This window comes from Excalfactoria chinensis, chromosome 4 (assembly GCF_039878825.1).
Source record: "Excalfactoria chinensis isolate bCotChi1 chromosome 4, bCotChi1.hap2, whole genome shotgun sequence".
NCBI classification, from domain to species: Eukaryota; Metazoa; Chordata; class Aves; order Galliformes; family Phasianidae; genus Excalfactoria; species Excalfactoria chinensis.
The window spans coordinates 21,793,071-21,808,714 of record NC_092828.1 but is presented as its reverse complement, the minus strand read 5'-3'; the positions used below and the strand labels follow the sequence as shown (position 1 = coordinate 21,808,714).

General features: G+C 40.8%; 1 protein-coding gene and 1 long non-coding RNA gene across 2 annotated transcripts in view; one reads left to right on the top strand and one right to left on the bottom strand.

The window, feature by feature from the left end:
- LIMCH1 (LIM and calponin homology domains 1) overlaps positions 1–15,644 on the bottom strand; it is a 162,608-nt gene that overhangs the window by 58,883 nt on the left and 88,081 nt on the right. The window contains exons 4-7 of the mRNA XM_072336855.1: positions 10,607–10,713; positions 7,522–7,552; positions 4,742–4,852; positions 146–341 (exon numbers count right to left, since the gene is read on the bottom strand). Coding sequence (XP_072192956.1) covers positions 146–341; positions 4,742–4,852; positions 7,522–7,552; positions 10,607–10,713 — 445 coding nt within the window. The remainder of the gene's footprint in view (positions 1–145; positions 342–4,741; positions 4,853–7,521; positions 7,553–10,606; positions 10,714–15,644) is intronic.
- LOC140252322 (uncharacterized) lies at positions 218–4,357 on the top strand. The gene is made up of 3 exons (XR_011903605.1): positions 218–355; positions 1,359–1,573; positions 3,475–4,357. It is a non-coding gene; the product is annotated as an uncharacterized lncRNA (long non-coding RNA).

Sequence of the window (15,644 nt, the reverse complement as noted above, 5' to 3'; positions counted from 1 at the left end):
AAGTCATCCGAACCTCAGGGAGCACAAATCAGCATTCACAGTGAAGCTCTCCTGCAGGATTAGCATGATTCAGACTCCGTGCCTAGCTTCTGAAAGGCACATTTACTCCAGAGACAACGCATGCCTGGTGGCGACAAGTACTCACCATCACTGCTTCCCCTGAGCACTACATCTGGGGACGGTGTCTGCTGCGAGCGGGAGCCAAAGGAGTCCAGACTGTCAAAGGAATCATCTCTGCCGTGGCGCGGGGGGGAGAGGGAATCACTGCGCTCCGAGTCCCAGCAGTCTATGTAGCCGCTGTCACGAATGCTGCGCTTTGGGCTCTCGATATCCTCTGTTTCCTACATGAAGTACAGTAAGTACCTCTTCATAAAGAAGCCACTGACATACCAATGAGATTCATTACACAGCAGGTAACGCAGCATCTTCCGAAGAACTAAAAACCTCTTCCCCTGTCCTTGCTTCTACCCTTTTCCCCCTCGTAACAAAAGTGCAAGCTTGCAATAAACCCAATTTTATGCTGATTAAGAGCAAAGTATACATATTAGATTAGATTTATAAGCTGTGAAAAAGTTGCAACAACTGAGTTAATAAAGTGATCAAAACCAAGAGAAACCTGAAACATGACTTGTCGTTCATAGTCCATAGCAGCAACAAAAGCACTACAATTCTAACATCATGCCTGCATCAGGTTTAAGTCTGCTGCTTTGCAAAGGATTCCCCCTCCCCTTGCCTATCTATTGTAACTGGCTGGGACACCAGCAGACAGCATTTGTTGTTGCTGCTTCAGCTCAGCAAAATAATGAAGCAGTGTGCCCCAGCCTCCCTCTACCTTGAAGAGAAATTCCTGTTATGAAAGAGGGATGTCTTTCTGAAGCAATCAGCAATGAAAAATATGCAAAATGCTTTTCCTGATGCCTCAGAAGAATTCAGTTGTGCTCTTTACTCTTTGCCAGCTCCTGGCTCTGGGGGATATGAAAGCGCTTGTAGCTGACCCACATGTTCAGAGCAGTGAGAACAATGGTTGTCTTTGACAGCCCTGTGATTATAAATTCTTTCCAGTGCAAGCAGCACATACTAAAACACTGAAACTCCAGCAGAGGGAAAAGGTCAATAGAAGCCATCCTCACCCCTGTATTATAATAAATCCCTTGTTTTAGAGAGTGTCTTAACATTAATTACAATAACACAGACGGAGAAAAACAAAAATAACTTTTATTCAAAGATAAACCTGTGTTGTTTTTTTTTCCCTCGACAGTAAGTAAAGTCAAAAATGTGGGTGCCATTATCAGACTGACATCTTGTGACCCAAAGACGTAGGAATGTGCTTTTTTTGTTGTTTCTCTTTTTCCCTCCAGAAGCACCCCCTGGTCACCACTCGCTGGAGCACAAAAGCTACGTTCAGTTCGGCTCCCACCAGCCCTGATTGCACAGGCATTACCCATCATTGGCATAACCAGTGACGAGATCAGCCTCAAACGTCCCCATGTGCACCTCTGTGACAAAGCACATTTGCTGCAGAAGTGGCTACAGGAGGAGAGCATTGCATGAACATGCAGACAGGAGGCCTGAGGTGAGCTGGAAACAGCAAACTCACCGTCCTGCAGCCTTCTCAGGAAGAAGGCTCAATTAATGCCACTCGCTGCCAAAATACCACGTTAAGGGCAGCAGCAGAGGTTCCCTAAGACCAAGCTAAACTGCGATAGCATCAGTGAGTAACTTCACTGCAAACAAAATTAAAATACGTTCTAAAAACAAAATGTATCTAACAAAGCAGTAATCGAACCCTATGTAATTTCCTTCCCTACTCCTGCCTAGCGCATGAGTTAAAATACTGCCAGAAATGCCAGACAACAAAGATTTGTCTCCTAGAAATCTGCATGGGTTACACAGATCCAAGAACAAAACTAGAAATCCTATCAAACCCTGTTTGTGACATGATCCAAAATCCTTTTAAAATCCAAATTCCCTAAATCCCCTCGCTCTTCATACCAATCAGCTATTCTCGGTCCTCAGACACACTTCCATTTTCCTGACTCACTGTGTCTGAGTGACACAGAAACGCTCAGCAGCTACAGGACTTAAACTCAGGCAAAAAAGCCCCGTCCTGTGCTTGCTATCTTCCAGAGTTTGAAAACAGTCCAATTGTGAACTAATGAGTTCTGCAGGCCTTTCTTTCAAAAGCCTGTTTATGTTAATTCCGCATGCAGCTCACCAGGAATTAGGAGGCAGGCACCACAACGGTATCCTAGACTTCTGCAAACACATCCTTTATGCCTTCCCCTTGGCAAACATCCCTCCCAGACAAATGCTGTCTCACAAATGGGTACTTGTCCTGATCCGAATGAACGTCATCTCCCGAATGTTATCAATGGGAAAAAGAAAGTGGTTATCTGCAGGACCGATAGCTCACAACAGCTCATTGCCTTTCACCTTATCAAATTAAAAACAAAATATGTCACCACACTAGGGCACAGGGTATACTATGCTGTTTTGTGGTAGCAGAAGGGTGGCTGTCCAATGGAAGATGCATTTCTGCAGGAAATTCCACCCCCTGAATATAATCAGAAGCTATGAATGTTTTGTCATTGGGAATTTCCAGTTTAAAAGTAACGAAGAACACATATCCAAATAGTTAATGAAATTAGAAACACAAGGGTATGAATAAAATTAGAAATGAATAGTCTTTTCAGGATGGGAAGCAGAAAGAAATGAATCCAAGACAACTTACATCTAAGCTGTCCTTTGATTTCCTTATTAAAAAAGGAGAGCAGAGGGGATTTATAGTGGAAGAACCAAGCCCGACTGAATTTATGGAAGACTTAATTATTAAATTCTGTGCAAAAAAAATTGCCTGTAGAGAATGTGATAAAGTGTCTTTTCAGCACTTGAGCTCAGCTATAAAGAACATCAGAGCGTTACACAGCATGATTAACATGTTCAATTTTACAACCAAATCCTCTTTAAATTTAGAAAGAGAAAAGGCCACGACAGCTGATATGGAGTACCGCCGGGGAACAGGAGCAGAACTCAATATGAGTTGCCAGTGACCCTCATTACCAGCACAACCTGAACAGACTTTTCAGGACGGTGAAGTGCTCTGTTTTTACATTAAAGGAGTATATAGCTTTCAGCTTTTATGAGATCTCTGCTCTGCTCCCAGTTCCAACATCTGCAACAAATCAAGTCCCAGTCTCTTGCTTTGTCTTCAACCTGCAGGCTCTGCCCTGCCTGCCAGGCACTCTGCTGTGAGCTCTGCTGAGATCCCTACCTCTGGGGTTCTGTGCCTTTGTCATACCAAATGCCCCTACAGATGATTCATTAGATGGGTAAATATGACATGGAGAAAAAGGAGCCTTATATTGTCGATTAAGTATTAAAAGATAAACTGTAGCACCGTGCTGCACTAACACTCAATCAACTTACACATTTTTCTGCCTTAGCTTTGATGGTTACCTTTGTTTTGCCTTCCAGATTACAAACTTTGGAGTGTGGACTGCTCCTTCCAGCACTGAGTTGAAAACAACTCAAGTATTAGCTCAATTTCTTTTGTGCTTAGTCTCGGTTGTATCGCTCTGCATTGTGAAGTCCTGAGTGATTAGCGAAGGCCCTTTCAAATGAAGACCAAAATAAACCTCTACAGAGAAGGAGAAATGTCGCATTTCCACTTGCTTTGTGCTCACAAATGGGGATGTTATCAATCTAACTGAGGGCCTCCTGTGACACTGGGATGCAGAAACTGATATCAATCAGCCAAATATCACTTCCTGTCTAGGGGCAGCCCAGCAACAGCCCTCTGAAATCCAAGAGCAAGGATTGTCTGGTGCAGATGCAAGAGTTCAGAGTTTGGGGATGACAATGTGAAAACAGTCTCCCATGGTCCCCAAACCTGTGGGATGGGAAGGAAGCGGCAGGCAGGAAGCTGGAGAAGGTATCTGCATGTTACTTCATGGGCTGTATGCTCAACATATGTAACATCAGAACCAGGTGCTTCTATCTTCCTCCATGTCTGCTGCTTCCAGTTCCAGAAAATGCATGAATGGATACCAGTGCTAACCACTGCTGAGGCTGTATCCCACTGCAAGGCTGCAGGCATGCTTTAGGGCTCAGCCATAAGTCCCCAGACCACTCTACAGCAACAGCAACTTTTCCTTTCCATCAGAGCTCAGCTTATCATACACCACCAAATCTGTTTTCAGTCAGAATTTAGAGCCTGCCAAAACACAGGTTCATCATAACTATGCCCTTTGTAAAGCATAATCTCTTCCTTCTACCCTTCAGTTTTATTTAGATACTTTGGTTTAATGCTTTATGTTACAACTTAAAAAAGAAAGAACTGCTCACGAGAATTTATGTTTTAAAGAAAATAAATCTCTTCTCTCCAAAGTCCCACCAGCCTACTTTTGAGTCTCAGCTCTTCAAGTTAAAGCTCTGTGTCATAAATGAAAATAATTCAAACCAAAAACTGTGGAAATGAAGATGACAGAACCAGATGACAATTCTCAAGCCCTGTTTCACATCAACTGCTGCATCATTAACATCACCACAAAGCTGGCTGCCAAAGAAAGTCATGTTTATGGCTTGGTACAGTCAGAAACATTTTCAAAGGAGACAGGGGTTTACGAAGTAATTTGTACTCCAACCCACCACTTCTCTTACATTTAGCAACAAACGTGTTATTTATGGGAGTAATCATCTGAACTAAATTTTTAATCCCAAAAGACAACAAAAAGATAGATACCTTTCGCATTTGTGCCAGCAAACCTTCAAACTCCTTCAGGTTCAGGGTTGATCCACTATATGATGTGCAGTTGTTTGCTGCTTTTCCTAGCCAATAAATGGTGACTAATACCTGCAGAAGTTAATAAGAATTAATTGAAGCCATCCTCACAGTTACTTAGCTTAATTTACTTCCCTTAAGCATTTCTCATTTATTCTAAACTGTCCAGTAGCACAAAACTTTGCCATAAATCTCAGTAGAAAGGGAAGAACCTGACAGTGGTTCGGCATAAACACATCAGGCAACTATGAAAATTTAATCAGGCCAACAGAAGATGTAACTTAATACATTACATTCCTGGTATTATAAAAAATGGTCCTGTCGTGTCTGCCTGGAAAGTAAACAGCAAAAATAAACCTGAATAGAAAAACTAGGCAAGAAATTTGAAACTGTCCAGAAAAGACATTTGCAAATATGCCTATTTGTACATACAATAGAAAAAACCCAAATACCTAAGGAGTACTTGTACTAGTGGTTGCTAATTGAAACAGTTATGGTTAATGGAATAAACAGAACATCTGAAATGTATTTCTGCCCATTTCAAGGAAATAAAAGGTAGTTCAATTTTTAATCATCGTAATGTACTTTACTAGATATGGGAACATTTACTCCCAGTATTCTGCTAGCTTAAGAAATGCTCGGTGTGTGATCAATTAAAGGCCATGAGCATCTGATGGTTTCTAATATACCAAATGGGAAAGAGTTCATGGTTTCATTCAAGTTCTGACTTTATGTCTATCCATAAAACAAGAGTCACCTCAAAACCAGCAGAGAAGAAATGCCAAGAATTGCACTTTCAAATGTTTATGCAGCAAAAGAAATCTGATCTGACATAGCTGGTGCCGTGGTTGTTTTAGGAAAGGAGAAATTAAGATGTTCAGGATGGTCAAATCCAGCACCTCCAAAAGCAGTGACATTTATGTCACACAAGGAAAGCAAACAGTTCCATAAACCCACGTGTCCTCAGCTATAGGGCAGCAATATCTTGAACGGTACCTGTGATATAGCAATTTGAACTGGAAACTGCTCACCAAAATTAATTTAGATTGGTGTTTTGCATTGGTTAAACACCACAGAACTTACGGCATTTTCTCATATAATGCTTATTATTTCTGTCTCTTCCATGGCATGGCAAAGCATTTAACTGCAGAATAAACAGGAAGTATTTTGGTGTGGAAAGCTGGTGCAACCAAAACTGAATTATAATCGCCTCTAACAATTGCTATTAATGATCTTCCAAAAGTTGAATAAACTGAAATACAGTATTTTAAGTACTGACAGGTCCATATAATGCACACTACAAAACAAAGTATGAAAGAGAAAGACAATCTGAGGGGATGCAGTGACAGCTACCTCTGCCAGACTGTTCTTCCCTAAAACACACAACCAGATTCCTTCAGTACTTCCACCTCAGTCACATACACTACACTTCTGATTACCCTTTCTCCAACTTTCTCTAATGTTCCCATTTCTCATTCAAGTGTGATGTCCAAAGTCCCACAAAGCACTGCATGTCAAACAGGTTGCCTGTTTGAAAACACAGTTGTTGTGCATTGTATAAATAACATACACACAATGAATAATATTTTTAGTACACTTCAAAGTTTGTTTTTGTTTTTTTCCCTTCATTTTAAGAACTTCTTACAAATTGACACTACTGTCATAAGGAAAAGGAGGTGGTTTTGCCAAGACTCTTCTGGTCTTTTGATGGGAAAAAAAGTATCTGAACTGTTTTCATTCAACAAACACTATTCAACACAGAACAACTCATTTATGTACAGTCTCTTATGGCACGTGTTCTCAAGTGAAAACACTGCCATATCTCGTATTCCTAGCAATCAGGAAGGTGACCAGTTCATTTTGTTGCTCAGTGCTCTGGTGAAAGTTGCAGTATTTCTCTTTATTTCTTCTAGCATTTGATCACTCTCTCCTGCTTTTATCTGTAGCTTTTTTTTCCCACCCCAAATAATGTCACATTTGCAAGCAATTCTGATTGGCTGCCAGCTGAGACTGCACTTATATGCACCTGGAAAATATACACTGAAGGTATATATAGCCTACAAATGCATTGTAGAGGATGCTTTTGGAACTTTACCTTTAAAACAATACACCAATACAAATACATATAGCCTTGGCATTCCCTAGCAGTCTATAGGGATATGAGCTAAATATAAAATTGAATTATAGTAATTGATGATGCCAATAAAGAAGAGACAGCTTGTTAGGCTTTGGAAGAATAATTATCTCTGACTCCAACAAAGTTTTTTTTTCTACTTAACAATTTTTTTCCACTATTTTTTTTTCTACTTAACAATTACAGAATCTAGTATTCATCACCATTAGTTCAAATCAACAATTAATTAAAGCTCAGTGGGATTAATCTTTCTGGGAAAATATTTATTTGGAAGAATGGGAAAGCTAACAAATATGACTGTAAAGATTGGCGTGTAGATATAATGATCATTTTGCTTCATTTTAAATACTTTGTGCAAATTCACTTTATGCCAGTATATTCATATAAGGCTGCAAGGATGTAGCCTAATAAGTGAATCAAACCATTCAGGTGGAAGCCACAATTGACAGCACAAAGTTCAGATAGTTGGCTTCCTTATCTAACCAAAGATGGCTGCTCTGCCATAGCAGCTCTGCCTAAGTTTCCAGTACAACACAGTTAAGATTTGTATGCAGGAGGACATCTCAGAAATATACCCAATAAAAAATATTCTGAGTCACATACTTACATTTCTCAGCTTCCTGCTACAGTCAGTGTTCCTGGTTGCACATGCACACACATACAAAAACAAAAGGGAAAAAAATCAGAATGCAGACCCACTTTTCAAAAGCACGTATGAAGCAGATCACGTTTTCCCCAATAAAAGTCTGCAGAATGCTTCTGCTAGCTAGAGAGACATGAAAGCTAAGAAGATGCAGTTCACACATTCATGTATTCATAACGTGGGAGTACTTTGTCACCATTATTTCAATCATTAAATGATACTTCTGGAAGTTCAAGAAGAAAACATGTTTGTAACAGTCCCACAGTAAAGTAGGGCAGTGCCAAAAATATTTCCTTTAAACTGAGCTGCTTCATTCAAAAAGACCAAAGTCCTTATTGCTAAAATCAACTTTGCCGTTTATCCAGAAGTCAGATTTTGCTCAGTGATAAATCATGCAACTCATATAGATTCTGAAAGCAACTGAAGATGCATATGACTCCAAGGAAATCAATGAAATATAGCAGGTTTTTTGTTTCTGAGGATACGAAGAGCAAAGCAGATAGATGAAGAAATGAAGATCCTGCCACAGACAGAAGGCATTACAACAGAATGTGCTGTGTAAAGCACACTCTACTTTTTGAATGTAGAACCCAGACTGGGCAGCAAAGTTCATCAGAAAGGATGGAAGTTTGAAGAAACAATAAAGCAGAAAGTGTGCATAAACATAAACAACAGTTCAAAATTCAGCAGAGATATTATTAGAAACAAAGGAACAAAGAAAATGTGTATCACATTTAGGTGCTGAAAAAGGAATATTTCAGATTTAGCACAGATTGTTTCCTTATTATTATGTAATAGAATTGTCAATTGCCTTCTACTATAACATGATCCACTCCAGCACTAAATGTTACCTGACAAGAAACAAAAACAAATGAACTTAAAGCTGTGAGAATAACAAAAGCCTAAATATAGGCAAAAGCTAAAACCAGAAGTTTTTGATAACTTATCTCAAGCCAACATTTTATCAGTCAGTACCTAAGTGCTAAGAAATATGAAACAGTCCTAAAAAAAGTCTTGTTTAATAAATCGGGATGAAATTCTTTGCAGCATTAACTCACAAGCTTTGTAAGTTGAATGATAAAAGAAAAATAAAATAGATCTAAAACATACTCCAATTAGCACCTATATGAAAAAAGTTAAGAACTGTCATTATATTGCACATGTGCAATAATACAGTTTTTACTGTTTTCAACAAAAATAAGCCAAACGTCTTCAAAGATGGAAAAAAATCACCTTCCTACTTTGAGATCTAGCTAGATGAAGACAGTCTCAAACATATTTGTCTGCAACAGTCATGGAGTTGGCTTGTACACCTCAGGCAGCTACTCAGCATGAACTTGGACAGCCCTGGGAAAACATTTGGCCCACTTCCACAGCTGCTTTCTCTGAAGAGTTGATAGGGGAAGGATATCCATGCCAGTCAGCCACTTCACATCTCTTGAGCATCACAGTCAGCTGTGGGCTGAGGCTACTCTACAGTTTCTTACTCCTGCTGGAAAAGGCTCACGTGCTGAATTGCTCTCAATGGAGCTGCTACCAGATGCTCTGCTATCCTCAACTCCTAAAGATGCAGCTTCTTATAAGGACCATTTATCCCTGGTTCTATCTGGAGATTAGGCACTATTTTGCAACTCACTGCAGCCACTCATTGTCAGTATTTCACAGGATGTCATGAAGAACACAGAACTGTTAGAACAAGGCTGGGAAAAGGCTGCAGACTCATTACATGGTCCTCTCTCAATGGCACGTACCAGAGACAGAAACTTGTAAGGGAACAAAAAGTAGGAGACTGTTCCTCAAAGTAAAGAAGGCGGCCAATGTGATTTTCAGAACCTTTGAATTTTCCCAGACAGCACTTGAACACCATGAAAACTTGCCCAGCTTTCAATGCCAGAAGGGAAAAACTTAGAATGCTGCTGAGATTTAGTAAATTGTTTCCATATACTTTTCTAAAATGCATATGTCTAACCAGGATTTCATTAGTGATCACTTTGGCCAAATAAAGCAAGACCATTCAATCAACTCAGCAGTATTTGCCTATCTGTAGAACAATAACTTTTTAATATTACATGACAGACCAAAAAATGTGAAAACTCCTAGAAAACAAGTAAGTTTCTTGTTAATTCTATGAAGCAGTGTTGGGAGCTTTTATTTTTGGGGGGTGAGGAGTCTGACTGCCATTAGAATAAACTAGTAAAAAATACAGCTTGACTGCTTCTGTTCCAACATGACAACAAAATCGTCCCTATAAGGAATTTTCGTTTAAGACCTCAATCTCCAGCCATGCAGACTATGACTAAAGACTGTTTTGTGCTACCTTGGGCAAGACAAGTAATTCCTTCTGTGCCAGTTTCACATCTATCTTTTACATCACTTCATAAATCCAATGCTGAAAATACAAGCATCTCACAAAGAGTGTACAAACCATTGCTGAACTGAACTAACTGAATTAGTTATTAAGGAGAACCCCTTAACATGCGTGTAGTAACTCATGTGGTAGAAGGTGTGTGGCTTTGGCAAGAATTATCTAAACTGGGCCATTTCCATGCAGGTTAGACAGAAGTTCTCAGCCCAAATACTGTGTCACAACATACTGTTCTTGATAGACAAGCTCACTGTCTGCATCCTGTAGAGTCTGAGAGACCCATCAATTTCCTATAAGGCATCTTCAAAACAGTTATGTAACAACAGAGAAGTGACTTTTTTCCCCCAGATTACATAGTTTGTTAGTCGGATAGACAAAAAAATGTCATCAATTTAGACTCAGGAAACCTCTTAAGTCCCATACAATCTCACTGTTTAAACTAAACCAGTGTTTTAAAAGAGCTGTGGCTATTTTCTCTGGGGGAAAAACATAACCTTTAAAGAAAGGCTGCTAAAGAGAACAATGTATTATTCCCAGTGCTGAAGGTTTCAAAAACCTCAGCTTCCTATTTGCTTTACATAAATGACAGTTCTATATCCTTTTTGCCTATCCTCAAATATTTACCATTTAACTGCATGCATGTGAGGTTGTAACATGCTAATCACAAACTGCTGTTATACTTACTTGACAGTTACTCTGTTTGAGGTGTCCTGCAGGTCACCAGGATCAAACAGCTGAGATTCCTTAAGTCCCAGCTCTTTGCAGCCTCTTAAGAATAAGATGATATTATCCTGAAATGAGGTACACACACACACAAAAATAGTTTTAACTTTTCCTCAGTTGCAAAGGTCATCTTATTAAACCAATATCTCCCTAATTCAGTAATAGCTACTAAGAGTCACATCGTTAGCTAGGTGAAGAACCAAAGCCACTGCAGTCACATAACTTAGGAAGTCAGTACAGGTTATGTTTGAACACCAGATAAGTATTAAATGGAACTCTTTATTTGTGTTGTATTTATTTTTATTTTTATTTATTCCAAGTACAACTGCAACAAATTTGTTTTCTCTTTCCAAACCCAGATACTGGCAATTTCTGTAAACAAAAAGGCCCTCTTAATTTCCTCACCTACTGCTGTAGGCTGCCAGCAGGATTTCAGTGTGTTACAAGCCAGAAAAGAAACAACTGGGTTTCTAAAATAAGTGATTAAGGTAGATGTGGAACTTCCACCATTTAAAGCAAACAGTTCATAAAATGTGCTGCACGTCAATACAAACTCAAACCAGTGACTCCTATTACACACAACTGTCCACTTGCCCCTCTGAGCTTAATTCAGCCACTGGGAACAGAGGTAGGTGCTCTCTCCACAAATAGATGCTTGAAGCAACACATCAGATGGCCTCTGCCTATTAGCAGAAGTAACCTTCCCTCTGCAGTACTTTTCATAGAGGAGTTACACTTTGAGAGTTCCTTACTGTGACTTTAATCAATAACTAAGAATAAGCCCAACATGATACAAACCACTTTGAAACCAAAGAAGGGTGATAACAGACAGGTTTGTGTGGAGGCAATCAAATCTGCTTGTGTGCACATACGTCTAGTGTATATTTATATGCATGTACACCACCACCCGTTTATAGAACCAGTGAAGCTTTTATATGCAGATAAGTGCTGAAGGTCAAGAGAACAAGTTAGTAGATATATGTGCTGCTCAATCAGCAGATGCAATGATAGATGAGCAGACAAATGAAGCTACAACATACAGCTTGGTACCCTTTAAGGTCTCTCATGTATAAACTCCAACTGGAGGCATCCTGCCCTACGAACTGAGAGGAGGAGCACCAAAATGTGTGGTGACACCTGAACAACAGAGAATTCCACTTCCATAGAGCTGAGGAAAGAAAGACCAGAAGATACCGGGTAGCTCTCAGTGTATACAGCAGGAGACCGAAGCCCTCCCTACGCTGGGTGGAAGGCTTTGTCTGTGTGCCCCTGGCACAGCCTGGCAAGCGCGGCCCGGTCAGCTCTGCAGGGAGCAACCATCAGCATGCTAATCGCGGGGGCTCAGCATGCCAGCACTCTCACACACAAAGCTTGCTGTCACCAGCCACCCCACACAGAAATACGGACTCAGAAATTTAGAGGAGTCCAAATCTCCCTTTTCTCCCCGTCTGAAACTTAACAGCTCTGGAACAGAGCCAGATGGAAAGAAATAGCAGTTAAGAGAGCAGAAAGCCCATAACCTTGAGAGACAGCATCATTCATGACATGAAAAGATGCTTGTAAAATTCTCCATCTGGCTTACTGTTTGCATTATGATTTTTCCACAGTATTTCCAAATGCAACATGAATAACTCTTGTGTTTAGCCTTTGAAGGCGGACAGTTCTGGTCAGTTCCAAGTGGTGGGTGGAGCAATGTGTAAAACTAATAAAATGCAAAAGCCTTTCAAACAAAAGTTGCCAAAGACATTTCCTAACAAAAATATACAGGACACACACAACACAGTAACTCAATAGGTTTAGAAAACAATCAAGGGAGGGGAAACTCCAGGGATAACTAATTGTTCCCATCTTTATGCCAAAAGTTCATATCCAAGTTATGATAAGCAGTAGCAGAAGTATCAGTCATTTGGCAGCCCTTTAGCTTGGGCACTCAGTCCTGCTGCTGATGAACAAGTGTCCACTTCTGAAAAAAAAACCAACCCAAACCACGTCAAAACAGTGTCATAACCCTACGCCTGTTTTTGCACATGCTTACATTCTGATGGTCATCGTAAAAACAACATTTGCCAACAGTCACTAACTCCATCACACAAGCAGTTTCTTACACAGTCGGTGTCTTATCCTGGCATGAATAACCATGGATGTCAACAAGACGGGATCAGTGAGCACTGAAAGAAGTTTTTGCTTCTGCTAACAGTTTCAGAGTTTTTGTTATTCAGTGGCCCTAAAATTGGTAATTTATTTTCAAGGATTAAACAATGACAAGAAAAACTGCTTTCAAGTGACAGATATTCAGGTCAACCTGTCCAAGCCACCTGTCCCCAAGTCAAAACATACCTCACAACACTGCAAAACCCATTTCCTGGGTTGCTTCAGTACAGTTGAAACCTGTATTTTGTACTTACATTAAGATGCTGGAGAACAGCATTCCTAAACCACTGAAGAGTGAAAGGAGTCTTACCACTAACACTTAGCTGCTGGGAAGGCTAATCTGTGGATTACCACACCATTCACTGGCCAAGTCCCGGTTTCTTCAGTTCTCAGAAAAGTCTGCTTACATCTTTTGAGAGCAATTACAGCTCCATATCTGTGAGCTCTAACAACACATTTTTTGTAGTCCCCTATAAAGTAGGACTTCTCCATTGCTGAAAAAGGAAAAAAGGTGCGGCATACACAAGTAGCAGTGCATCTAAAACACTCTTACCTTAAATAAAGGACTGAAAACACACGTCTAGTGTGCATGTCCAGTTCCCTACAACTTGGCAAAGTTAAGCAAGGCATGCAAATTGGTGGCAGAGCAGTGGCAAGGATTGCAGTGCAGCCAACTGGCATGCCTCAGTTAGCAGGGCTGTATCCTTTACAGTGGGCTCAGGAGACATGCACAACATGACCAAAATGGATTCCCTCCTACAAAGCAGTACCTCATGATTCTCTCAGTACACTACAGGGAGGTGTCAGCACCTTCCTCTCAGTGGTTACTGGCTGCAATGATAGAGCTAGAGTACATGGAGCATGTTACTTGGTCATCACATTGTATACTATGTGTTCTGGGGAGCTGCAGCTGCCTCCTGCTGGCTTTTGTGTGATTTGAGTTCATAATACTGGTCACAGACTCCTTTCAATCAGCTTCTTCTGGTTTTGTCCTTATACACCCAGCGGAAAAGTGAGCTTAAAGCCTAAGTTTCTTCCATAAATTGCACAAGATTTTAAGGTAGAAACGTAGCTTTTATCTATGAAATTACCTCAAGCACAAACAGGCTGATTGCAGAAGAGAAATGCTTCAGTGTGGTGACAGATAAAGGACACAAGCAGAGGATACACTGACAAATTAAAAACCAAATGCTTTGTGCTTGCCTATGCAGAGTCCTGACAGTCATGATGAGGTCAGCACTTCATGCAATGTCATTTACTTGTAAGTACTGGAAATGCAAGAGTTGTCAATTTCTTGCTGCCCTCAGTGTCAGAACAGAGAACAACCAATCGCAGATAACACATGCAGGACTGAAGGCAGAGGGACCGCACCTCCATGAAGGTAGAAGGAGGGAGAATATAACACCTGTCATTTTGTTTGGGCTGTTGTTTAAAAGATGGATAACCTACGTGCTATTGGTGTGAAGGGACACAATCATTATATTGCATTAGGTCATCTTCCTCACATGCAAAGCGGAGCACGAATCCTAAACACTATAAAAAACAAGCAGAAATTGGCAGTTATGTAGGACAGACACCCTGGAAAGCCACCACAAATTCACACAGTAGCACTGCCAGCACACAAGATAGTTTGAGCTAGTGAGAATCAAATATTCACAGCAGGCAAATTCCCTCCATAGGATCTGCTGATCAGATGCAATGGAAAACTGCTTGAATTTGGCCCACTTCCATTGCTTTCATCTGTCACAATAGTATACTAAGTATTCTCGCTGTATCCACACTGCAAACCAGAACTGCAGCTTACTGCTGCGGAACGATCATTTGTCAGATGCACCACAACATGGCCCAGATGAGATGCACAGATAAAGGCAGGGCAAACAAAAGAAAAACGAGCTATATGTCTGCACAGAGGCACCGACTGAAACGCCACATGCACACCGCATCTGAGCGCTGCAGATATGACCAGCTGCCAGCCAGCACTGCCCGGCGTGGTGGGACAGCTGCTGCCAAACAGGTGGCCTTCTTCATCCCTGGAATGTTGAAATTTTCTCTGCTCCAAAATAAATTGCAGATTTCTAAAAATATCCATCTCCAAACTGCTTTTCTGAGCAATTTCAAATTCAGGCTCCTAAAAGCCTTGTGTTTACTCTCAGCGTTTCTTCCTTATTCCCTCGCGTCTCCATTTGATCTAAATAATTAATGATGATCATTTATTTATATCAAAGCGACAGATCTTGATGGATTCACAGGCTGAAACAAAACACACAAATACTCGACCCATGTCCACCCGGCAGGAACTTTTACAAGAAAAACAAGGAACTTCTCATATATAGAATCATAGAATTTGAGTTGGAAGGGACCCTTAAAGACTGTCTAGTCAACTCCCTTGAATATATTTTATGGTATACAGAGTAGGGATATACGCTGTGCATACTGTAAAACAACAGTTTCACCAGTAGAATCAGTAGATTCAGAAGCAACTTGATCACATCCAGGACACGTCCATTTAGGAACCTTAGGATGGTTTTGTCTCCAGAAGATAAAACACTGCAGCACAGCAGACCTGAAGGCAAAACCTACTGGGGCATTAAAGGAGGAGGTGTTGAAAAGCTACATAGACCTCCACCCCCACAAAGGATCCCAGCCTCACCTAGCCAAGATCAAACACAACATGGGGATAAAAGGAGAGAGGTGAGCCTGGCAGCAGGGAGGGAAAGCAGAACTCACCAGCCCCGCTCCATGCCTCCTGACCTGCAGCAGCAACAGCCATGGGACAGGGCTGAACAGCTGCCATTTGTGAGCGCTACAAAACCTCCACCCACCTCTGTTCGTGTTCCAGTGCTCCAAC